The sequence below is a fragment of the Cryptotermes secundus genome, unplaced genomic scaffold (assembly GCF_002891405.2).
Source record: "Cryptotermes secundus unplaced genomic scaffold, Csec_1.0 scaffold334, whole genome shotgun sequence".
NCBI lineage: Eukaryota > Metazoa > Arthropoda > Insecta > Blattodea > Kalotermitidae > Cryptotermes > Cryptotermes secundus.
Window position 1 is genome coordinate 768,301 of NW_019731573.1, and position 26,349 is coordinate 794,649.

Below are 26,349 nucleotides of genomic sequence, written 5' to 3' on the forward strand. Positions count from 1 at the left end.
ATGTACATAAAGATGACATGAGGCATATTTTTCACTGCCATTGTCAGCCGCCCTTCATTAAATATCTGTAAATATCCTACAGTTGTGTACATATCAACGGTGCGCATTAATTTGTTAAAAGCACAAAGGAAAGGTGCGGCAAATTTACAGTTTATGCTCGTGTTAATTTACGTCACGCATGGCTATTGTGGCTTTAGGTCACCAGTTCCTTAAAACGTGTTCTTTCCTCGAACCCAAAAACAGAACTATGTACCTCAGACATGGCAAAAACAGCCGATGAGAGTGGTCGCACGGTCTAAGGCACGAACTTTTCTCGCCCACTCAAAAACTGTGAACGTGGGTTCGAATCCCACTTGAGGCATGGATGTCTGTGTACGTTTATTCTGTGATTTTGCTGTCCTGTGTGTAGGTAGTGGCCTTAGGCAGAGCTAATCCACAGCCCAAGGAATGTTACAGAATGTGTAAATATAAATAAAGTGAAAAAGCCACCAATGTCGAACAAATGGTTCTAGAGCCATAGATAGAAACAAAACATAAGAACAGATGTACTTCTGGAGGTAGGCCTAGCACTCCAGCATTTTTTCTGGGGGAGGTACTTGGACCAGATCCCGAGAAACACTAATAAATATATCAGGTACATATCTTCAAATAAGTAAGAACCGTCTCCTTCCAAATCGATTCCAACTCAATATCTCTTTTAGTTCTCCTGCTTCATTCTACGCTGCATGACCTCTGGAACTGAAAGAACATCGATGAATTACATAAGACTGAATAAGGCCATAATGTAATCAAAGAGGAAACCAATCAATGACCGTGTGTCTTACAACCGGAAGGAATTGCCTGGGGGAAGGAATCTACTTTCGAATTCAAATATGTTTTGTGGCCGTACATGTGACATATTCGGAAATCCCAAAATCAATGACATGATTACATAATGTTTCAAATGCTATTGTTATCGTAATGTTTGTTCATGTCGTTGAGAAAATTTCTTCGGCAAGGCAAAAATGTTGGAGGCGACTTCTGCACGAAATCCTTGCAGTAGAAGGTCGACACCATTGAGCTGCACTCCGTAAACGCATGATTTCAAGTACACACGGAATCCGTAAAATTCATTTCTGGTGTGCCCACTCTATTAGAATTCCACTTGCAATATTCTGGGCAGATAAGATAAACATGGCATTCATTCAGCGCGTTTGGTACACACAGCACTGCTGATCATATAAATTAATTAATACAAGTCCCGCAGGATTATAAATTACATTATTAGCCATCGTAACATTATTCATAGAATATTAGTACTTCAGCTTGTTTCTATGCAACGACCGCGATAGTGGCGGACATGCCAAGGCAAACCGCTTGGTAAACACATTCCCCGCGGAAACGGATATGCATCCAACAGTGGAACGGTGTTTTCTACGTGGTCCATATTGAGATGATATAAACAAGGGACAAGTTTAGAGCTTAGTCAATAATGGCTATTCCTCTGCAATGTGTTCACTAGAGGTTTTCTGGTAACGCATCTTGACTTTGGAGATCCTTCAGCTTTCGTGGTCACGTCGTTACTGTCCGGCGACCATTCTAATTACTAGATATGTACCCTATGCGTGATCTGCTCTGCAAAGGCTGTACTGACAGAGGACTGGTGCGTAGTGGGAAAGCAAGCGTTCTGAGAAATGTACACTTGGCGAAAGGCCAAGCATATTCATAACAAACCCATCTTCTCGCAAGAGAGGATGTTACATAAGAACTCAGACCGAAACAGTTCAGTTGGGAGAAAAAAATCTCTAATCGTGGTCAGTAACACTATAACTATTTCCATACTTTACAGTTCACTGTAGCACGCAACCTAGTGTTCTCAGTCTGTTACTAGACGTTTCCTGGTAACGGCTTCAACAATGGCCGTTCCTCTGCCTGCGTCTCAAGCCCTTTCTTCACAGACTCGCCTACAGAACGGACTAAGCTCAAAGTCAAAATGAAAGTCAGAGTTACTTTACGACTTTGAGCTTAGTCCGTTCTGTAGGCGAGTCTGTGAAGAAAGGGCTTGAGACGCAGGCAGAGGAACGGCCATTGTTGAAGCCGTTACCAGGAAACGTCTAGTAACAGACTGAGAACACTAGGTTGCGTGCTACAGTGAACTGTAAAGTATGGAAATAGTTATAGTGTTACAGTTATTTGTAGTTACGACTTGTAAGTAGTCAGTAAATCTATTCACCAACCTAAACCCCGTCTATAATCACCATTACACATGGCAGTATAATTTATACAAGAGTACGGGCGTTCCTCCTATTGAATGCATGGATACAGTGCTACAGGAAAGAATAAAACTAAAACTTCATAACAATAAAATCAGCACTTCGAATACATAATTTATGGATGAACGAAAGATAATGCAGAATCCAGAGAGTTAGAAAAGGTAAACAGCTTAACAGTGACAGAAGACAACAATGTAAACCAAAGAATAATCATAACATGCTGTCTTCCATTAATACAACACAGCAGCACACTGTGCCGATAATCCAATATGATATGTACACACACATCTAAATTCTAACCTGACATAATTGTATATACCAAGTTTTATAAAAACTCCAATATAAATTATTTTAACATACTCAAACTCTTTATACAGGAGCAGAATCAATCTGTGCATAAAATTGTACAAATTATTCCATAAATAATTTGAAAATCATTTTACAATATACACGACATTTTCTAATATGGTTCCATAACAGTTACAATTTAATATTTTATGACTTTATATATTGTCTCGCCTGATGACGGTTCCGTGAGAACCGAAACATATTGCGTAGCTGTACCGTAAGTTAAATAAACTCAACTGACACAAATGTGGAAGTGAGTTGTTTATTTGATTGTTGTGGTGACGGATACATAAAAATGAATATACTGACAAAACAGGATGCGTTCCATAAAGATTGAATAAAACGTTTCACATGACTTTCGTATATGCCTGATTGATGCATGACATATCTGATAATGCTTACTCGTGTTCTTATGCCATTTAGGGTCCATTCACCTAATTTTTTGTCTAAAGAATCTATCAATAGTAACTAATAGTACCTCAATTAGATCACAATCGCTTCCTTTCGGATCCGTTCGAAATCATCAATAAAATTACCATTCCAAGCAAAGCTATCTCTGTAACAGGCCGAGAAGGAGCATAGGGTTGTGAGACGCCGAGGCTCCCACTTTTTTCTCCAGATAATCCGCTCTCAGATGGCGTTAAGTTTATCAGCCTCACGCGCCGGCCGCCCTATACTCTCCAGGAACATTCCTGGTACTAATTTTTCTTAGAGGCTGAGTCGATCCCAGGGCCATGGTGTGGCTGGAAGGTTTAGGTGAATTGAAAAAATCCACCTCATCGGGACTCGAACCCGCGAACTTCCGGCTTGTAGAATGGTGCCTCAACCGACTACGCTACGGCATGCACCTTCTAGACAGTGAAAACGTTGTAAAAGAAACGGGATGAGACGTTAAAAGACTGACAAATACTCGAGTTGTACATTGCCTAGCGACTCCTAAAATAAGACAGAGTTTAATGAAATCGGAAGTCAGTTTACTTTATTTCATGCGACTTACAAAGTTCTGGGAATCTGTAGAAGGGAAATATTGATTTTGTTCCTTGGGATATAGAAGTCGGCTTTAACATTTTAAGTTTTGTTTAAGGTTCGATATTCAGCTATTTTATTAACTAACAAACATGTTCACAGCGTAACAAGGATGTAAAAATCTGAGTCACAAAAACCCCAGTCAGGCCCACTGCGATATTTGTATCAGAAACTCGGGTAAAAATTTTTGTTTTAATTTTGGCGAAACCGAAAGAGGAGTACAAAAAAGGTCGATATATTCCGGAAATTATATTTTTTGGTACCATACACAGGTAAATTTTATTATGTAAGAATTTTCACTCCTTCATGTCGTTCAGACCGGCTCTGGGATCCACCCAATATCCTATCAAATGGGTAACGGGGGCTCTTTCCCCGGAGATTAACTGGCCGGAGAGTGAAGCTGACCCCTCGTCTCCTGTTATTGTCGAGGTCAAGAAAATGTGGATCTATATATCCACTCCCCCATACGCCTTCATGGCTTAATTACTCGTAGTTAAGCATAGGGACATCTTTATCTTTTATATTCCTGCGAACTTCAGGTTGGTATTTAATCCAAATGCGTTTTAATGTGTCTCATCGGCTCACACTTTGTGTAAACTAGTCACAATACAGGATATCCACACCGAATTAATTATGTAAAAGTTCGACTGGCACTCCATAGTGCAGGACACAAAAGCACATCGGTGTCCTCGGAACTGTATTGGATTTTCTTGGAAATACAGATAATGAGATGGAAACTGAATTCTCACATGGAATTTAAAGAAAATCCGTGAAAAGCTTTATGAGTTATACTGAAAATTCCTTATGCGGGTTATCTTATGGATATACGAGCACATACCGGAATTTGCGGACAATTTTTGTTGGAAGTCTTGCACACAGAATTTCAGTTAGATCTCTGATTAGGAGTTTGTGGAATACAGGGAAACGCCCATGTACGACGTTACGTAAACAAATTTCTTTTTGAAGAAAGTCGTCTTCTGAGTTTAGGCGCCGTGTATTCTTCGTTTTGGCCGATGTTTCGGAGGAACGTCGGCCAAAACGAAGAATACACGGCGCCTAAACCCAGAAGACGACTTTCTTCATAGTCATCGCCGTGAAAACCTCAAAACTTACAAGTTTCTTTTTGTCCATCAGTATGGCTGAAAATCTGAAACTACTGCCATTGTTTTAGTGTAAGTTTTCGATGTCGAATTTCAACAATATCTGTGCAACCGATTTTGGTATACGTACATATATACTTACTTACTTACTTAGTTACTCTTGGAGCTTAGCCCTTCTGGAGGAACCGCTAATTCTGCAGCTACTCAAGAATTTCCCAGCATCTTATGGAAGCCGAAGGTTCATTTCGGTGTTCACAAGAGCCCTCCGCTGGTCCCTATCCTGAACCAGATCTATCCAATCCATACCATCCTATTCTATCTCTCTAAGATCCATTCTAATATTGTCCACCCACCTACGCCTTGGTCTACCCTGTGGTCTCTTTCCTTCTGGCTTTCCCACCAATATCCTATATGCATTCCTCGTCTCCCCCATTCGTGCTACATGACCTGCCCACCTCATCCTCCTTGACTTGATCATTCTAATCGTACTTGGAGAAGAAGTTATGAAGCTCCACATTATGCAGTTTTACGTATATAGCCTTTTTTTATTGCTAGTGGGCTGGGACTAAGTCCCTTGTACTGCGGCAATTTCTGGCCTATTGTACTAGCCCCAGATGATAGGTGAGGGTGATTGTGGAGCAATTTGTGGAATGCAGATTGGCAGAGGAAACTGATGTACTAGGAGAAAATTTGTCCCAGCTCCACTTTGTCCACCAAAAATCCCACTCAAACCAGGCTTTATTATGAATCAACATGAATCAATGCCTCACAACCAACTTACATAAATTGAGTCCAGCGGCAAACACGACAAATGTTAAGCTGCATGCAAACAAAGCCTACTTATGTTCTTCCTTTATTGTATACAAATCCTATTAATTTAATTCTTGTGCCATAGTTGTGCCTACAAAATGTGATGTGCTTTTGTTTGTAAGATGCAGAATATTTCTCGCGACACTCCAGGGTCCTCAGTCACTATGAAACAGACCGTTTATATTCCCATGTAAAATGTAATTGTCCACTAAGTTATAGAAGATGTCAGATCATCAAAAATATTACATCAGCAGGTATATTCTGGGAGGAATTTTTTTACGTATTTTACAGTAACGTCTCTATATTCTCTAGAGAAAAGTAAAATTCACACATCATCTCGGTTAGCATCAAACGGGTTTCGAATAGGGGTCGTGCCAAATTCGAAGGTGTCCTGCCATGTTTATGTGAGCGCGCTCGGTAATTTGGTTGCGAGGAAATAAAAAATAGAGAAAATAATGCGTGAATCTGCAAGGTCTTTCCATTCACTATAATACTGTAACATGATGTCTAAAGGCCGGAGTAATGGAGCCAGAGGGGACGTACATTGCTAGGCAACGACTTGGTAAATAATTTTTCTGCGAAAACGTCCAAAAAGGGAAGTATTGTTTTCTGTTGAGTACGCTCCGAGGCTATATAACGAAGTCCCCAGGCCAGCTGAGATAATGACTACTGAATCGAGAGATTTAGTTGAGGGCTGGCAGTTCAGTCGTGAGCAGGCTTTATGTGTGCAGTACTACAGTTATATTTGGAGTGCGTAATCCAGTGAGATTTTCATAGTTCCTGTGTTATAATCTGTTGCCAGGAAACGGATAGTGGAAACTGTAATAGACTGAGGAGATTAGTGTGTGTAACAGGGAACTGTAAGGCGCGGAAATGGCGATAGGTTTACAGTTGTTTGTAATACTGCCTGTAAGCGGTTAGTGAATCGAATCACTAATCCAAATCCCGTCTATAGCCACACAAATTTATATGTAACAATAACAACGAACTCCATGGCTTTAGTCCGCAAGCGACCTATACCAACCGAGCAACCGCCTCTTGTCGGCGAAGTTAGTGCCAACTTTAGCGGATAGAGGGTGTCGCGTGGTCAGCACAACGAATCCCCACGGCCGTTAACATATGAATCGTTAATATCTGGTATACTGAATGCGATATAGATATGCGATATAATAGTTCTTAATGAAATCTATGTGATTCCTTACGCAACACTGGAGAGAGTTTCCAGTGTAGTGTACATATGCCACTTTAAGTATGAAACGGAAGACATAACACAGTAAGACTTCTTTACAACTTGCAAATTAAACATACAATTCTTGAAAAGGAATGGCATGACTTCGACACATATACAAAAAAATTTCTATTTCAAATTTATACACAATTTAGTTCATGGTAGCCTTCTGAGGTAAAGTTGACCCTGTGTTTAACTAATTAAGCACTACAGCATAACGACGTATAGAAGAGTGGTCGCATAGACCAACCCGTGTTTTCTTGACCTGGGTACCAATTGGAGGCTAGTGGTCAGCTACACGTCCCGGCTGCTTTATCCTGGGCAAAAAGCCCTCTACACCCACTGGACGGGAGGCTGGGTGGGCCCCAGAGCCGGTCTGGACGCCGTGGAAAAAAAAAAATTTCTTGACCCTAAAGGGCCTCGAGCCGGTCACGGTAGTCGAGCTGTCTTCGCTCGATCGGAAACCGGGATCGTGGGCTCGAATCCCACTCAGGGCATGGATGTTTAGTTTGTGTGTGTGTGAGTTTTTCTGTGTTTGTCTACAGGTAGAGGCCTTGCGACGAGCTGATCACTCGCCCAAGGAGTCCTACCTTATGTGTAAGATCTAGAAAAACCGAAGTGAACGGAGAAGTTCATGGAGGTAGGCCTAGGCCCACTGGGGCTGTAGTGCCAAGGAAAAAAAAAAGGCCTCGAACTCTGTCCCCTCGGTCATCCAGCCCGTAGCCAATCACTATCCCGGCTCCTTGGTCTTTCTTTCAGATACGGTGAAATTGGACTTAGTAAAACGACGGGGCAAATCTAATGGTTTAAAACACTTATATGTACCAAACAATTTAAAATCCAGTATCTTAACATCCATCCAGAAGAAGTAAGACTTAGCTATCCTTCTATTTTATCTTTATCTGTTTATTTAAAGGCAGGTTTCTATCTCTTAAGAAACGACGTAACATCTGTCATAGCATGGTGCTCGGAAAAATAATCACATTTCTTTTTGAGAAATAAACGAAATCTGCGGGCTTAATTCCAAGTTACTGACGTTGAATTTCGCGTCAGGTTACACGATTCGTCCCTGCACTACACCTATCGTCCCTTTTTGGACGTACCCCACTCCACCTACCGTCCCTACCTGGACATCCCATACGTTACCCCAGTCTTCCGCAAAATATGCTGGAATACGCCTCGTTCTACAACGTCGGGAGTAGGGAGCCAGCAAGTAGGCTATGAAGGTAGAGTGGGGGGAACAGGTCCTCCCCTCAAATTGACTCATATCATCATAGCCCTTGAGAATTCTTTGGCATCTGCAGATATACTTACCACTGCACTATAACCACATGGCAGTAAAATACCTGCGCCCGTTGTTTTACGTTTAACAACACGCCGCTTTGTCCAGAGAGTTTGTCTGGGACACTCGTTAGGTTCTCAGGAAAGCGACTACTTCCTTAAACTACATTTATCCACTTATAATTGTAATGGAGACGAAGTATGATTTCTGGAAAGTCGTAACAGTTTTTGAAAGATTAATCAGATAACTTCGACGTACAGAAAATTAAAGGCGTTCATGGCATTAAAATCAATAGAATAGTTTTGTAATTCTGAGGCTTCCGAACAGACACTTCATGAACAAAGTCGTGAAAATTAAATATAGTATAGTGTTTTGGAGAACTTTCGTCAATCTAATAATAATTATTGTCCCTTGTGGAGACGGATTAGGATACCTCCACCGTAGCCCTGCGAGGCATAGAAGGCGATAAAAAGGACATCTGGTGCCTGGGGGGGATAACTGGGCCCTCCTCTCACTGTGGAACATAAACACACAAAAGTGGCCCTCCAGGTTGGAGGTTGGGCGCAAGACTAACGACCTTGACCTGTAAAAAAAACGTTAAGAAATTCAACGTGGAAACCGGATTGTATAAATCTGGAATACTGTTCTAGGGAATCTGCTCTGGAGCTGTTTGCCAATGATTTGGTGATGAAAAATATATATTACATTATATTTGTGTAGAGATGTACAATCACTCCTTTGCTACTTAATTAAGGTAAATTAGGTTTTTCCTGTACTTATTTTTGTATTGCTAGAGGGGTGGAACTAAGTCCCTTATACTGCGGCCACTTCTGGCCTATTTTACCAGCCCCAGATGATAGGTGAGGGTGATTGTGGAGCAATTGGTGGAATGAAGATTGGCAGGGGAAACCGAAGTACTCGGAGAAAACCTGCTCCAGCGCCACTTTGTCCACCACAAATCCCACTTGGCTAGATCCGGGATCGAACCCGGGCCGCCGCGGTGGGAAGCCAGTGACTAACCGCTTGAGCTATGGCGCGGCCGAGGCTATACTTAACTATTCAAGCACTATGACGTGAGGGCGTGGAGGAAATGAATATGTAGATCTCTATTGTCTTGAACTCGGCACTAGTTGGAGCACCCCGGTCGCTTAACCCCCGGAGAAAGAACCCCCTTGTATCCACTGGATAGGGAGCTGGATGAGCCCCAGAGCCAGTCTAAACGACATGGAGAATAGAAATTTCTTGACCATACTGGACTCGAACTCCGACCCCCCCGATGTCCAGCCCCTAGCCAGTTGCTATCCCAGTTCCCGACGTATGGGGGTAGTGGACGTATTACTCCACCATTCTTGATCTCGACACCATATGGACGTGAGTGGTCAGCCTCGCGCCTCCGGTCGTTTTACACCCAGAGAAGGAGCCCCCGATACCCACTGGATGGGAGGCTGGCTGGCTCCAGAGATGGTTTACACGCTGTCAAGTAGAGAAGAACCTGTTTCCCCTGCCGTGAATCGAAACGCGGCCTTCCAGCCCGTCGCTATACCGATTCAGACACCATATTCTGCATTATATTTATGTAATTATATTAAAATCAATAATTACAATTAAAAATATATATTAGCCATTTAAGACACAATAAGATAAAGGTCCCTTATGTCATGATTGTACAGAAGTACACTTGCAACTTTATTTCATGCTCGTCCATAACTTCATCTAAGCATCACGTTCAAAGGAAGTCTAGGAAGTAATACTATCTTGTTGGGCGAATTATCCGGATCGAGCATTGATCCGCGTGCCTTTTGTTTCAGCTGGACACTCGCGAATTATTACTGTAATGTCGGACTCCAGATGGCATCACGCACCTGAATCCATACTCCCCTATATAAATCGTATTGACAAAACAAATCCGGATGATTGTGTGGACGTGAAAGTTGGTCCTATTATTCCACTGAAACTTTGTTCGTAACAGTCCAGCGACCTCCATGTGTCCGTAGCTATGTTTAATGTATGCAGTCTGATTTCTTTTTATTTCACTAGCAGGGGGCGGACTCCAGCGGGGTCCACTCGGCACAGCCGCCACTGACTGGCCTATTGTACCTGCCCCGGGTGATTATGATGATGGAGAATTTGGTGGAATGAAGTTTGGCAGGGAAACCGAAGTACTCGGAAAAAAAACCCTCTCCAGTGCCACTTTTTCCACCACAAATCCCACTTGACCAGACCCGGGATCGAACCCGGGCCACCGCGGTGGCAAGGCAGCGACTAACCGCTTGAGCCATGGCGCGGCCAATGTATACAGTTACTTCAATAAATTCTTCGGTTCCTTCCTCCAAATCTATTTTATTTCACATCCAATTTTTCTTTAATATTAATATATACACAACGTAAGTAATTATTTAATCATGTAAGTGTTCTTAGTTTTCTGTCAGTAATTTTCAATTTCTTTACTCGCACAACAACTAACATTATGAATGACATAATTCTCCTTCCATTTTAACACTCCTACTTCTTCATACAAATACAGAACACAATTTTTAATAGTATGCATCCTGTTGTGTGTAATAACCAAGGTACACGATATGTATACAAAAGTTTAAGAATTAGTTGTAATTTGCTAGATCCAATTCAACAACTAAGCCTGGTATCATTATACACCTGATGATGACCTAGTATAAGCGTCGAAACATGTGTCACTAAAATGAAACGTTGAGACGATAGTGTATACTTTTTTATAAATGCAGAATAGTGTTGTGTAGGCTGCATACTTTTGTATGCATTTCGTGCACTTTGTTTATAGCAGACAATTCTTTCGCATTCCGGGTTTTATAAAGAAAGATAATTAAGTTGGTTAAGAAATTACACACCTCGTTACAAGATGGGACGCTACAGATGTGACACTAACGAGTTAGTGCAACATATTATCGAACTGACGATTTTAATTTTGTGTGAACTCCATGCAATAACTTCTGTTTATTAACTTTATATAGTATACCCCTGTTACCAGGACATACAATAAAATACGTCCATTTAGCTTCTGCAATAAAAATACAAATCATTTTTCACACCACAAAAACATATGAGACTCCAGTTTGCGCGTTTGTAACCATACTCGCCGTCCGTTTTAACGTTAAAACATGATTAATGTCGCGCATAGAGCGTATTTACTTCCTATAACTCTCAAAATAAACAACGATTATTTCCCTAAATACCATTAACGGGGCGGTCTTTTAAATACAGACATATTGTGTTTCCTACGAAACCGGAAGTGCATGTTTAAAAGCGTCTTCTGCTTCAAAACATACGTTCTCGCTTTAGCGGGCAGTTCATTTATTTTCCGCCCACAACTTTACAATTTACGAACCATCAGTCAATTTTTATAAAAGGAGAGATCCATGTTATTTTTATTGTTAGGAACTGAAATATAACGTATACTCACGGACAAAGATGTTTGACAGCAACGTAGCTGGCAGACAGAACACGATGACCAGGATGTCCGCGACAGCAAGGTTGACGATGAAGAAGTTGGTGACAGTCCTCATGCGTGGAGACCGATATACGACAGCGATCACGAAACAGTTGCCCACTAAACCAACTGCGAACACGAGGATATAAGCGAAACAATACACGGCAGTCATTGCAAGCGAATGTCTGTAGAATGGGACCGGCTCCGTGATGTTTCCTGCAGTAACGTTAAGGCCGCCGCTCTCCAAGCCACTTCCGGGTTCATCCTGAACTGAATTCTCCAACCCACTCTCATGATAAGCATTCATCGAACCATTGTTGCTGCTACTGGTCATTGTGACAAGGTCTAGCCATGTGTTGCCTAGAAAGTCCACCAGTTTCGCCCCGCCTTCACTAATTATGCGACGATTGCTTATATTCCAAGGCAACTGCCGAAACGCCTGCGATCTGGTGGACAAGTGTAAATTGTTACCGGACGAATCTGTGCTACTTGAGGTGTACAAACTGTCAGCACGTCGCCGGTTCTCGAACTCGTAATCCTCAGCATCAGGGAGCCGAAGAGAGGCCATTTCCAGTAATGGGGATGACGCGTGATATATAGGGGGGACGTTCAAATCTGCCATCAGAGGGAAACGTGTATTACGTATTGTTATTGGTGACATTCAAACAATTAATTTCCTATATGTCATATTTTTCAAATGAGGTCACAAGCTTGACGATGTTTGGTACTGTTTATCATTTTGTCTAAAATTATTTGATACAACGTCTATCATACGCTAGATTTTTCACATAAAACTTGGCAGTGGGTTACACTTAAGGTTCGCCAATAATTTTACCAATGTTAGAGGAACTCTGTTGTAACTAAATGCTAAATTGCTAATTCATATCCAATTACATATATATTTGTAATACGAAAGTTCAATAATATTATTTAATATATGACTACACCAAAATATCGTTACTTATCGCACAGAAACCCCTGGAACTCTAACTTCAAATCCAACCTCGGCACTTTATAGTTCCATTCGACTGAGTCTATGCACACAGAACTCTACTAACTACCTTCACATCACATAGAAACATCGAAATAACAGGCAAAACCGAAGCTACTACGTTTGTTCTAACAGAAATCTGGGGTACATTGAACTAGTATTGGGGCAGTCACTGCACTTGTTGGAACACACGCTGCACGCGGGAGAAAGGTCCGTGGTGCTCTGGCGTTAGTGTGTGGAGTACGCGCCTGTCGCGGTTGTACGCTACGACGCACGCGTATTGAGCCTGACTGGTGATAGGTAATAGTAGCGAGCGATAAAAACAGAGAGATACGACCGAAGGAAGGAGACAGAAGGTTGAGGTGGAAACAGATAATGGGATATTCTTATTTCAGCGGCTGTCTCATGTTGAAGCTTGACTGAAAGACAAATTATTAGGCGTTCTTTACAAGGTAAAAGAAAAAGGAAAGTTCATCTTGAGGTCCATCTGTTTGTCCGCCTTTCTGTGACGAAGTTTCAAAGTTAGGTAATTCTCTTTTGTGTAGGAGAGGGGGAGGGGGTTTGTTCGACATCGGCCTCTGTCACTGCAAGTTGTCGGTCATTTCCGATTTTCAACCGTATTGATCAGTAATAAAGCCTGCATTTTAGGTCCTAAATCAACTACAGTATATACAGTACAGTATTTCGTAACAGCCGACCGACGGTTTAGTTAAATCCAAGCATAATGTTAGACGGCCATTTTGTTTTTAATGACAGGGTGATAAAATCTACTTCGTTGCAATTCGATATTCTGCATTATTATGCTGTTTACATACGAATCGTGTCAATTTCATGTAACGTTCCTTTTTCCCGCTGACACTGTGAAGCGCGCCTTTTCCAGCCTTGCTATTGTTATTGTCCGTCCGGGTTAATCGCTGAGCGCCTAACTAATGCTCTCGTGCAGCATGGTTTCCTCTGGCTCAGCCAGTCAAGAAGTTTCACTTCGTTTCCTCTGCCTTAATAATCATTACGGCAGTGCCCTGCAATAAATATCTCTGATTTTATTACAAGGCTTTTATACGAACTGTATGAAATATATTATCTATGCAAAACATTTTTATTGCAGCGGCATGTTCCACCGACGTGTACCTGGTCGACAATAATTTCGCGAAGTCGCCACCGTATGCTTGCCGTGGCAACAGTGGGCAGAAACCTCAGTAAGGTTTTATGACATTGGCATGTCAGCGTTTCACAGCTGTGTTGTTGTTGATCTATGGCAGTCTCTTTCTGAGTGGCGTCTATTAATGTCTGAGTGTCTTTTGCTGTGCCGTCGCGAGAATGTAGGAGGGAACATGAAATTTCCTGTTAAACTTAGCAAGAGTGGAAGCGAAACCAGAGAGATATTAGTGCAAGTTTACGGGGATAATGCTATGGAGAAAACAAAAGATTAAAAGTGGGTGACACTTTTTCACTTTTTTGGAGGGAAGAGAAAATATCACTGACGAAAAGAGATCAGGACAACCAGCAACGAGCAAAACTGAAGAAAACATTGCAAAAGTTTGTCAAATTCTACGTGATAATAGTCGGCTATCAGGAGCATAGTAGAGCAAGTGGACATCGACAGAGAAACAGGAAAATCTTAACTGAAGATCTTGATATGAGGAAGATGAGTGCAAAAATGGTCCCAAACGAGCTCACCAAAGGACACTGTCTGTGAGAGAGCTTTTAGCTAGTAAACAAATAACTGCGCAGGAACACCCTCCCTATTCACCGGAACTAGTCCCCAGTGATTGTCTTCCGTTCCCGAAGATAAAGGAAATATTGATAGGAAGGTATTTTGATGACACTGATGACATCAGGAGGTATATGACGGCAGCTCTGAGGGCTATTCCACAAAACTAGTTCCGAAATTGTTTTGAAGGGTGGGCTAGGCGCTGGTATTGGCGCAAAGCTTCCAAAGTGAGTACTTTGAAGGCGACCACAGTGACATTCACCAATGACGTATGTAGCACTTCTAACGCGATGAGTTCGCGAACTTTATTGTCAGACCACGTATTTGTTTGCTGCAGAGTAACCTCGGGGTGGTCATAGGAAATATCGTTTTTTTTCCCTAAAAATATTAGTAAGGAAATTGTATACTAAGGAGATCAACAATTATTACTCTTCAACGGCGATGCAATAAGTAAATACGAGTATATTATGGTTAAGGAAGAAACTGTGCTACAGGGCATGATTGATAGACTAATTGAAATTGGAAGGTGCTATGGCATGGAAATGAATGTGGAGAAAACAAAAGTACTGAAAATTTCGAGACAACCGACCCCAGTCACAATAAAGATAGACTAAAAACAACTGGAGAATGTGAAATGTTTTAAACATTTGGGAAGCTTGTTAACAGATGATGGAAGGTGTACTAGTGAAATTAAATCCAGGATTGCCATGGCAAAAGCTGCATTTAGCAAGAAGAAAAATCTTTTTACGAGCAAATTGGACTTAAATTTGAGGAAGAAACTAGGGAAATGCTATTTCTGGAGCATAGCTCTGTATGGGGCTGAAACATGGACATTTAGGGCAGTAGATCAGAAACATCTGGAAAGTTTCGAACTGTAGTGTTGGAGAAGGATGGAGAAGATCATTTGGACCGATTATGTGAGAAATGAAGAAGTGTTAATTAGAGTCAGTGAGCAGAGGAATATCCTACACGAAATAAGAAAACGGAAGGCTAATTGGATTGGTCATGTTTTACGCANTATGGTCACATCCTGCAGCACACATGTGAGAAGTAAGAAATGGTGACAGAATTCTAACCAAGGACCTGAATATAACTGTAGATGGGACTTTAAATAAATATGTTATTATAGTTTAAATTCAATTACCCTGATATATGAGGACGTTCAGCAGCGGAACCTTGTGAACATGGTAATGAAACTGTCGTCTTCATAGAAAATGAGAAAATTTCTTCGAATTGCCACGATTTTATAGTGACCATAGACGGGGTTCGCTTTGGTAGTCGGATTTAATGCACACTTACACAACTCGTTACTACATTACACAAGTCACTATAGAACACGTTAAGTCTTCTCAGTCTGTTACAGTCTTCACTAGCCGTTATTTAGTGGCGGCTTCCAACGGCGGACGACCCCCTTCCTCTGTCTTTCCCAACTGCCCCCGCTCTCAGGTACCAGCTTCTCACAGCAAGAGATCACGACAACTGAATCCCATCAATTTTCTAGATAACTCACTAACTCACTAACAAGCTCCGCAGTAACTAACTTCTAACTTATCCTGCTTGTATCATCTGACAAGGACCTCACAGAAAACACCTTCCTCTTTTGTTGTTTAAGGGTAGCTGCCTATTAACGGCCGTTGTATAGTTGCTTATTTCGTGGCAGTTGCCTAGCAACAGGTCTACATGCCACAGTATTAACAAAAGGTTTTGAAGCACGTGTGTTCTAAATACTACATATTTCCAAGAATACAATATATTAGTATGCCAAAAACAATCTTTAATTACAAGACGAACGCTGTCTTGAGACCTTTCACACATCGTGTTGATCAGACCTGCTTTCTGAAATTATAAGTCTAGGAGAACTTCTACGAAAGCACACCGCGTTATTCCCACTGCTAAAATTAAAATTATTTAAATAATGACTCTGCAACGGTAGGACAAATTATAAGATAGAAGTGTTCCACATTGACCGAGGTGGATTGTCGTAACTGGAGCAATAACACAGCAAAAATATATATTTGCAAACTGCACTGAACTGTGAATATTGTCTGACCTAAGTCGATGGACCAAATTCCTCGCCTTCCAAAGAAGAGGATGACTCCCACGCTCTTCAGCTGGCTCAGCAAACTGCGCGCTGTCTGAGAACTGAGGTGAGTCGAGCGGTCGGGGTCTTAGAACAGTTCGCCAAACCTTGCAGTTATCGTCAGCAAAATTAATAAATTTCGGAAGTGTTTCTGACAGCTACTACATAGGCCTTGCTTTAAGCATTACGTCGGACCTGAACGTTGGTACATTAATACAAATATTATATTTCTGGACATTGTCCGTCTTCCTGTTTTTATCTAAAACATCGTCCAGTTTTTATTTAAAAACTCTTATTCAGTTGGGCCTGAAGGCGAAGACAGTGGACACGTGGTCTAAGGCATGAACTGTCCTCTCTCTCGAGCCCTGGGATCGTGGGTTCGAAAAAATTTAAGACATGGATATCTGTGTGCTTTATTTTGTCTTTGTGTTGTTCTGTGTGTAGATAGTTGCCTTGCGATCGGCTGATCCCCCGTCTAAGGAGTCCTACCGACTGCGTAAAGGATTAAGAAGTGAGAAAGACGCCGAAGTCCAATAGAAAGAATATAGAGCCGTAGATAGGTAGAGAGACAGTAATTGTCTTAATGTAATTGCCAGTGTCTACACGGTGTTCTTTCTACAATTGACCTCGCACTGTTGACGCGGCCATAAATAATCAATAATTGAATTGTATTGAATTATTATTGTTATTATTATTGCTATTGTTATTGTTATTAATTTATTGTTATGTTATAGACTGTCATATTTTGTATTTTTCTCTGTAATTATTTTTGTGTATTTCTGTGTACTCATGCTAACTTTGTAATTACCACTGTGCAGTTAAGTTTGCATGTAAATAAACACGAATTAAATTGAATTGAATTATTATTACGCTGTTTTACTAACCATGGTTTTTCCAATCTTTAAAGTATTCCGCCTGCCGACGTACAGCTGCCACGCCTCTTACTCGAGCTTGAGTTCTTTATCCCAGGGATACGGGTGCTTCAGATATGGGAGTGGAACACACTTCGGGGTTCATGAATCCGGGGCTCCAGAACACAACGTGTATTGCAATCTTAATTTAAAATTTCATACAGTAATGAATCTAGCCGCTCAGTCACACTTAACCTTTGTACACCAATTTGCCCCCAGCTCGCTGACCTTACACGCCACCCTTAGCTACCCTCCTGTAACTCCCTTTTCAACCGTCCTCCTCTGCTCCCTGTAAACAACTGCCCTCTCTGTACAAGCCCCCCAGTGGGCATAAAGAACCAGAAAATAAAAAGAGAAAGCCAAGGGTTGAGCCCGACATCTGTCCTATATTCGTATTTTTCGAGATGCCCATAAAACTTTATAGATCTTCAAGGCATACGAGCAGGGAACCCAAGACCCCTCCTGGCCGGTCTCGCACAAGGTCACTTTAGGCGACGTTAGGGACAATAGTGACACCCTAAGCCTAAGGTGGACAATAGTTGAATTACAACTAGACGGTTCCGGGATCGTATCTCGCCGGAGGAGCGTCTCTCACGGTGTTGAATAGTGCAAAAATTCGTCATGCCCCTAATTAAATAATTTTAGCGAGGGACGTACGGTTACATTGAATTGTATTGAATTATTATTAGTATTATTATTATTATTATTATTATTATTACTATTGTTATTGTTGGGGGGCACGCGGTGGCGTAGTGGTTAAGGCACTATGCCACAAGTCGGACGGTCGCGGGTTCAAATACCGATGAGGTCATTGGAGTTTTTTCAATTCACCTAATCCTTCCGGCCGCACTATGGCCCTCGGGTTCACTCAGCCTCTAACAAAAATGAGTACCAGGAATTAATTAAATAATTTTCCTGGGGAGTAAAGCGCGGCCGGAGCGTAAGGCTGACAACCTTACCGCCATCTCTGAGCCGATTGTCTAGATAATGTGGGAGCCTCAACGTCTCAGAACCCCATGGGACTTCACGGCCTGGTACAGGGATAGCTTTATTTTTTTTATTGTTATTGTCATTATTTATTTATTACTATTTATTATTATTTTTGTGTATTTGTGTGCACTCGTGCTAACTTTGTGCTACCACTGTGCTGTTAAGTTAACATGTACAAATAAACACTAATTAAATTGAATTGAATTGAATTATTATTATTATTACGCTAATTTACTAGCCATGGTTCTTCCAATCTTTAAAATATTAATTTTAATCATTGCAAATAAACATATTTCACTTTTTTCACTTCTCAGTGAAATCTTTGATTTGTGTTAATGTAATAATTCAATTCTATTATTTATTATTTATGTGCTGAGCCAACAGCCGCAAGGCCAATTACAGACACAGCACAGTGTAAGTAAAAGCAGTTACATACTCGACAAACATAATGTAAATTATTATTATTATTACTATATAAATGCCTTACTTTTGCATTTTGTTTGTGTATGTTCTGTTTTTCTTTACACCTTGTAATTGGCATTCCGGCTGTTAACTTAGCGTGTAAATGAATAAGAATTGCATTGCATTTAACTATTATTTTAATTAGTTTTACTGTTATTAAATTATATAGACCCTACAGAATTCTACAAGCGTTTTCGCCGATTCAAATTATGAGTGAACGGAGCCATCTATGGACGAGAACGGCCACCCGTTCAAAAAAAAACGATATCATTCTGATATCAGGAAATGCACAGTTCTGTAAACGCAGTCCAGCACACAATTATAGAGGAAACTGTGTTTTCTGTAGATCCGTCCTAAGCGCCATTAGACTGGCTGGATAGCGATAATGTTATATGTGTTTACTGTAGGTCCATGTCCGTTCCGCGGCTATATAAGTAAGAGTCCAGGAGGCTTCAGGGCAGTTACAAGTCACTATTAGCAGCAGAAGCATGCGAACAAACAAGCAAGTCATAAGCTGCAGGAGTGAGTAATAGAGGGACTTCACTTGAGTGCCGAAGTTCCAATGGAACAACAGTCTGGCAAGAAGTATTAGAAGACTTAGTGTGTGATGTTACATGTGCTGTAGTATATCGATAGTGTACAGTGACACTTCTACAGTTCCTGCGTTATAAATCCCTGTCACGTAACTGATATTGAAGACTAGTGGAAATAGACCGAGAAGATAGTTGTGGAGTGATTGTACATTGTATAAATGAAAATATGTAATAATTTGTTGTAGTTACAATCTGTAGGTGATTAAAAATCAAATTACCGATCTGAACCCCCGTCTTTAGTCACCCATACACTTGACAGTGTTTAACGACAATACTAAACGAAAGCTGTTACATTATCCACTGCCTCAGGTTACCGCTTGCATTACTGTGACAGGGACTAATCTGTTTCGCTCCACTGCAATGAAAGCGCAGGCTATGTCACGAATGAGCGGGGAGTATTTTGTTTCAATGTATCTTATCTATTCTGCAATACTAATAACATTTCGAAGCGCATATTTAATCAGAAATATTTATTCAGGATTGTGAAGTGGTTTTTAATGATTTAAAATGTCTCTATACTTTCAAAAACTCACCTGGAAGGTATCTTTAGTGACCAGTTGAATAAAGTTAGGACTGTATGACAGTTGGCAGTTCGTTGATGTGGGGCGCTCTCTCTGACGAGAGGACGGGTCTGTCGTTTGCCAGAGTTAGAGTCAGCAGTAATAAGTTTATCGTCAGTGTGTACGGGTACAATTTACATTTTACTTGTTATTAAACGTATATGCAAAATATACAACACATCTACCAGTTCAGGCTCCGTACAGCAAATCATACCATTCGCATTAAATGCCATGATATCCTGATTAAGCTCCAGAAGTCTCGGTTATAACATCTCGGCACGGACCACATAGAAAGAACATTTCAGTTATTTCGAGCGTGTATGTTGCAGGCGTTACCTAACAACTGCCGCTGTTTACAGAGTCACAGCTTAGCAACGGGTCTATGATCTACAAATATTTACATTTATGTGAAATTTGTTCAGTTGCTTCTCTGTAAGACAAACACATCGCCAATACGACGGAAAATTGTAAAATAAATTTTCTGTAAATTGGGTTGTTATTTACCGGTTTCGTTGATGTTCTTGTTATTTATTTACTTTAAGTTTCTATAACGACGATGCCAGGAACTAGACTATGTACCTTCCTATGGATGGACCATAGAAGAATGACGAATTTAAAGGAACTTACAAGGCTGCAGTAAAAATAAAGTAAATCAATTCCTGTAACAGGCCGTGGAGCCCCATAGTGTTTTGAGGAGTAGAGGCTCCCATATTTTCTTGCCAATCGACTCACAGAAGGCGGTTAGTTTGTCAGCCTTACACACCGGCCTGCATCACCCCCAGGAAGATTCCTGGTACTCATTTTTATTAGAGGCTGAGTCGAACCGATGACCATAGTGCGACAGGAAAGATTAGGTTTATTGAAAAATCCAAAGACCTGATCGCGAATCTAACTCGTGACCTTCCGGCTTGTGGCATAGTGCCTCAACCAAATACTCTACCGCCTGCCCCTTAATGGAAGCAGTAGCGTTTCTAATCGAGGTGCTATCCAAGCATTTACCTGATGGACTCAGGTAACCCATGAAATTCTCGAGTCAGGACAGGTATCCCGTCTGAGATTCGAACTGAGGACTTCCCGAAAACTTGTACACAGCGTTACCGCAACCCCAGACCGTTAGAAAGGGAAGCGAGGAAATCATGTGGCACAGTGACTGGCTAGAGGCTGGACGACCAACGAGTCGGAGTTCGAGTCCCGGTAGATTCAAGAATTTTCACTTCTCCAGGTCGTCCAGATTGGCTCTGAGGCCCACCGAATCTCCTATCCAATGTGTAACGGGAGTATTTTCCCACGGGGTAAAGCTGCCGGGAGTGAAGTTGGCCAGTCACCTCCAACTAGTGGCGAGGTCAAGAAAACGTGGATTTATACGTCCAGTTGTAGAATATGAAATATGAAGAATACTGTCTTGATTCGATTGCGCGTGTCTATAGACGGGGTAAGAATTGGATATTGGATTTATTGACACAACTCGAAACTGCAAGTAATTATAACACTATCATTCAGCTCCACACTTTACAAATCCCTAGCACATGCTAAGTCTTCTCAGTCTTCACTAGCCGTATATTGGCAACGGATTTTAACACCGTAATTATAACAATCTCACTCTAAGTAGAGTACGCATAAAGTCTTATTTTCGCAGGCTCACTCTTGTAACCAGCTCTTTCATTCACAGACCTTCAACCTTTAACTAAATTATGTTATATTTTAACTTCCTGTTGCACTGATTTATGTCCATGATTTATTCTGACCGTCTTACAGTGCATACATTTATTCACCTTACTCTTCTCTCTTGCACTACATGTTTCGTCACTAAAGTGCCATCTTCAGGTGCTTTTCGATGTACGTCGAACTACTTCATTGCATGCCCTGTTGTCTTCATACTAAAATGACTAAATTCGTCATATATAATGATAAATTTTAAATATTAAAACTGTTCAGGATTTGTCATTCTTATGTCGTATCTCAATAGGCGAGTCACACCTATCTTCTTCTATCGGAGTATTCTTCCTACTTTCCTGTGTGTATTGTGCTTCGTGTTGTGTCTTGCTCCTGTGACTGCTTGTTTTATACTGCTTGGCCTGCTGGGTATGTGTGTGTGTGTGTGTGTGATGTCTTCGTCTTGATTGAGATAACAGGAGCAAGACACAACACGAAGTACAATACACACAGGAAAGTAGGAAGAATACTCCAATAGAAGAAGATAGGTGTGACTCGCGTATTGAGATACGACATAAGAATGACAAATCCTGAACAGTTTTAATATTTAAAATTTATCATTATATATGACGAATATATATTTTAGTCATTTTAGTATAAAGACAACAGGGCATGCAATGAAGTAGTTCTACATACATAGAAAAGCACCTGAAGATGGCACTTTAGTGCTGAAACATGTAGTGCAAGAGAGAAGAGTAAGGTGAATAAATGTATGCACTGTAAGACGGTCAGAGTAAATCATGGACATTTAACTAAATTGATCACCCAATTGTCTTCCATATAACACCTTTGCACAGACCGACTAGAAAACACCTTTTCCAACAATACCCTATTTTTAGACTCGTGTTTACATGCCTGTACCTTAGAGGCGGGTTGCAAAACATCGTCTTATTGTTGCGTGCGTTACTTGGCAAAGGGTTTACACCCTACAATTTAATGGATATGACGTGGGTCTCAAAGAATATCAGGACTTTATTTCAGGACAATCTGATAACTGGAGTACAACTTCCACTTAAGGTATGACCATCAGTATATAGATTTTTCACTGCGCAATATCACTGTTGGTTATTTCAGTACACGAATTGATAGAGAGAAAAACTCATTTTGCAGCAATGTTTGTGGCCTTCCAATCTTTCTGGAGCACCTTATCGAAGACTGATTTAAATGAGTCTGTTTGTACATAGCCATATGACTGATCAATATTTCTGTAATAGACCTCACCACAAGTCTCGTGGAAAAGGAGTAGAAAAGAGACCAGAAAACAAAGGGTGCAGGGCCCTATATTCTCCCACAAGGTCAAGCTGCTTGAGTCTTCTACACCTCTGCCCTTCACTCTCTTATCCGAGATGGATCAAGGATCGGACTATATGCATATATCGACTGATAGAATCCTCAATTAAAAAAGAACAATAGCTCTCCAACGCTTCCTCTTGACCCACTAACCTTTATGTTATGAATATTTTCGATCTGAAAGCATCCGAGACAGATATCTATCAGACAGTACAAGCTGAACACTAGTGGATTTCAACAATTACGAATTACACGAGGTCTGACAGAACGACAGCAACAGATAAACGTGTGAAGCAACTGGCAAAGCTGACGCTTGTTGGACCACAACTTTGTGCCATTTGGTGTTTCCCTTAAATAATGAGTGGGATTCATGTTTCTTTGTCTGTAGTGTTCTACAGCAGAAACGTTTGTCTGTTCATCACAAAACTCTCCTTATAATTTGTTATAGCAGAAAGTTAAAGAGAAACATTTGATGAAAATAGAGAAAAATATCATTGACTTGTACATACAGTAATTCGAAATTAATTTGTGCAGATGACAAAAAAGGATAACACATGGATCTCGGTGTGTTAAATAATTTCAAGACGGAACATAACGTTATAGAAAGATGAGGAAAAAGTGAGAGAAAAACAGGAGATTTACGGAGTTTAACCAGATTTGGTATGGACGACCTATACTGTCACTTTATTTGAAGTTTTCCACAGCGATGACTGTAAAATCATTGTCTCGTGGGAAATCATATCGTGTATTTTGGTACGTCGTTACAAACTTTCAAAGGGCAATTCTTCTTCAGGTTAAAAAAGATCCAGTATTCTGATACTGCCCATTCTTCTATAAATAGGCTACGATTTTTCAGACTACACGGCGTCATGTCCCAGAAGACAGTGCTCTTTTTTCGTTTCATCCGCTCTTTCTTCAGCTTGTCGCCAGCTTCTTATGGTTTCTTATTTGGTTTACTGTTCAAACATGAAAACAGGGGTGATATATTACTCCGAAACGTCGGGTTGTGTCGGGACTACATGGTGTTATAATCTTTATGCACCGTTTCATTTCGGTTAAGTCTGAAAACTGCTTTAGATATAAGTGAAATTCAACTTCTTCGTTTTTCAATATCGGTAACTTTTACTTTAATCGTGTTCAGTGAAATACAAACGGGCAGAGTTTTATGGAAAACACTCGAAAATTTTATTTATGCCGTTACGTAAACCAGGCTGTACTGGGTGGACCTATATGGCTGGTAGCGGGAATTACGCAATGACTGCAGACACGTCTCCCATATAAAGTTTCAGCGAAATACGTTGAGTGGTTTGTGAAGCATATGGAAAAGTTAATTAATGATCTTAAGCAAACCAGGCTGCGTTAAGAATACTGAGATTGATGGCCAACTTTAAGAACATCCGTCCCTCTGTCTAGACCCTGAGGGATGTAATGACTTTATTTTCTTTGCAGAGAAAGTATAAAATTGTCTCTCTCTTATTCTTCTCCACCTTGTGTGAGAAAAATACAGAGTTTCTCATATTAAAATAGGTGGTCCATATATTTACCATCTTTCTTCAAACAGCTAAGGAAGGATCTGAAAGAGGAAAATAAGTATTAAGAGTAGGCTGTGCCATAGCGCTGGCTGTTAGTCGCCATTTTTGCAACGCGGCGGCCCGGATTCGAGTCCAGGTCAGGTCACGGGGGTTTTGTGGTGGATAAGATGACACTGGGTCAGGGTTTCTCCGAGTACTTAGGTTTCCCCTGCCATTTCCCATTTCACCAAATGCTCCATACTCATCTAAACTTCCGGGACTAGTACAATAGGCTAAACAGTGGCCGACATACCAACTGGACATGGCCTCACCCTCCTTCACGAAACTGAAAAAGTATTTAGAGTAAGAAGGGAGATATACAATTGCAAGAAGCGCATTTGGAAACTTAAAAACAGAGTAATCAATCCTGCTGTTGTGAATGTTACTGAGAAATGAAAGGCGAATGAGAAAGAAAGGATAGAATAAGAAAGGAAGGCAAGAGGAAACAGTTGTATCCTGCGATTAAGAAACATGGGTAAGTTGATAAAGTAAATAGAAACGTTAAAAAGGAGTAAACCACTGCTATTGGTAAGAAGGAAAATGAAGGTTTCAGATTAAGAAGAAAGCACATTTCACGAGAATGGAACGCTTCAAAACAGATTCCCAAATCGGCCATCTGGACGGCATAAACGCGTCACGAGCCTCATGACCCCCGTCTCCTGTGTCTCCACTACTTCATGTACTAATTGCTTGTAATGACTGTTATATATGTGCGTATATTCAGCGTATGTACAGATGTCGCCTGTTATCACAGCGGCAGTCAAACAGGAATCCTCTACTGAACTAGGAACATTTTTGCATTTGTTGGTTGTCTTTGAAAAAGGTTATATTTGCTTCGAAGAAAATAAATAAATCTAGAATATGATGTTCTCACAGTGGTGGTTATGAAGAGTACAATCTTCTGGGATAATGCAGTTTAGTCATTTGAAAGTCGACTGAAGTTTAGGAGGAACATATCGCCTTGCCACCTCATCTCACTCTGGTATTTTGGTGTGCTTATTCGACCCTGAAAATGACGGCGAAATTTTACTCCGAAACATCTGTCTAACTTCAACGAGCTGCACGGTGCTATATCCCAGAGAATAGTACTCTTAAAAGCAAATAAATTTCTTATATATCATAATTCTGAATATGTGTGTGTGTGTGTGTCTTTTCGAACTACTGAAATAGCTTATCACAAAATTTGGTACGGAAGTTACAATATTTGAGTTCATACCAACCTCGCACTTCCCAATTGTCAACCATTCATAATTTAATAAGCGGACGCACGATCTTGTAAGTGGTATTAATGACAATTTAGAAGCCTCAAAAAATATGGTAAGAGGTCTTCGAAAAATATACCACTTCTATTAATGGAAGTCCTTGTAGAATAAAGAAATTGAGAAGTTTTGAGTCTCCCAAGCCCTCAACTTTATAAGCGCTGCCTATATAACATCTCTGAATCACCAGAGGTTGCTGTCATAGCACAGCAATTGAACATCGACAGAGAAACAGGAACATTTTAACTGAAGATTTTGACATTAAAACAATGCACCTGCTCACACGGCACTGTCTGTGAGGGAGGTTTCAGCTAGTAGACAAATACCTGTGCTGGAACACCCTCCCTATTCACCGGAACTAGCTCCCAATGATTTTTCTCTGCTCCTAAAGATAAAGGAGATATTGAAAGGAAGGCATTTTATTGACATTGATGACATCAGGAATAATATGACGGCAGCTCTGAAGGCTAATTCACAACACCAGTTCCAAAATTGTTTGAAGGGTGGACTAGGTACTGGCATGGTGCATAGCTTTCCAAGAGGAATTCTTTGAAGGTGACCAAATGATATTCAGCAATGAGGTATGCAGCACTTTTTTCTTCTATCCCTGTAACAGGCGTGAAGGCCCATAGGTTTATGAGACGTTGAGGGTCCCACATTATCTAGACAATCGGCTCAAAGATGGCGGTAAGGTTGTCAGCCTTACGCG

The 26,349-nt window shown here is 40.8% G+C and overlaps 1 protein-coding gene across 1 annotated transcript in view; it reads right to left on the reverse strand.

The window, feature by feature from the left end:
* Positions 1-12,733, reverse strand: part of LOC111867121 (neuropeptide SIFamide receptor) — a 626,192-nt gene extending 613,459 nt beyond the window's left edge. Inside the window, exon 1 of the mRNA XM_023856655.2 lies at positions 11,483-12,733. Coding sequence (XP_023712423.2) covers positions 11,483-12,170 — 688 coding nt within the window. The 5' untranslated portion in view covers positions 12,171-12,733. The remainder of the gene's footprint in view (positions 1-11,482) is intronic.
* Positions 12,734-26,349: the final 13,616 nt, after the last annotated feature.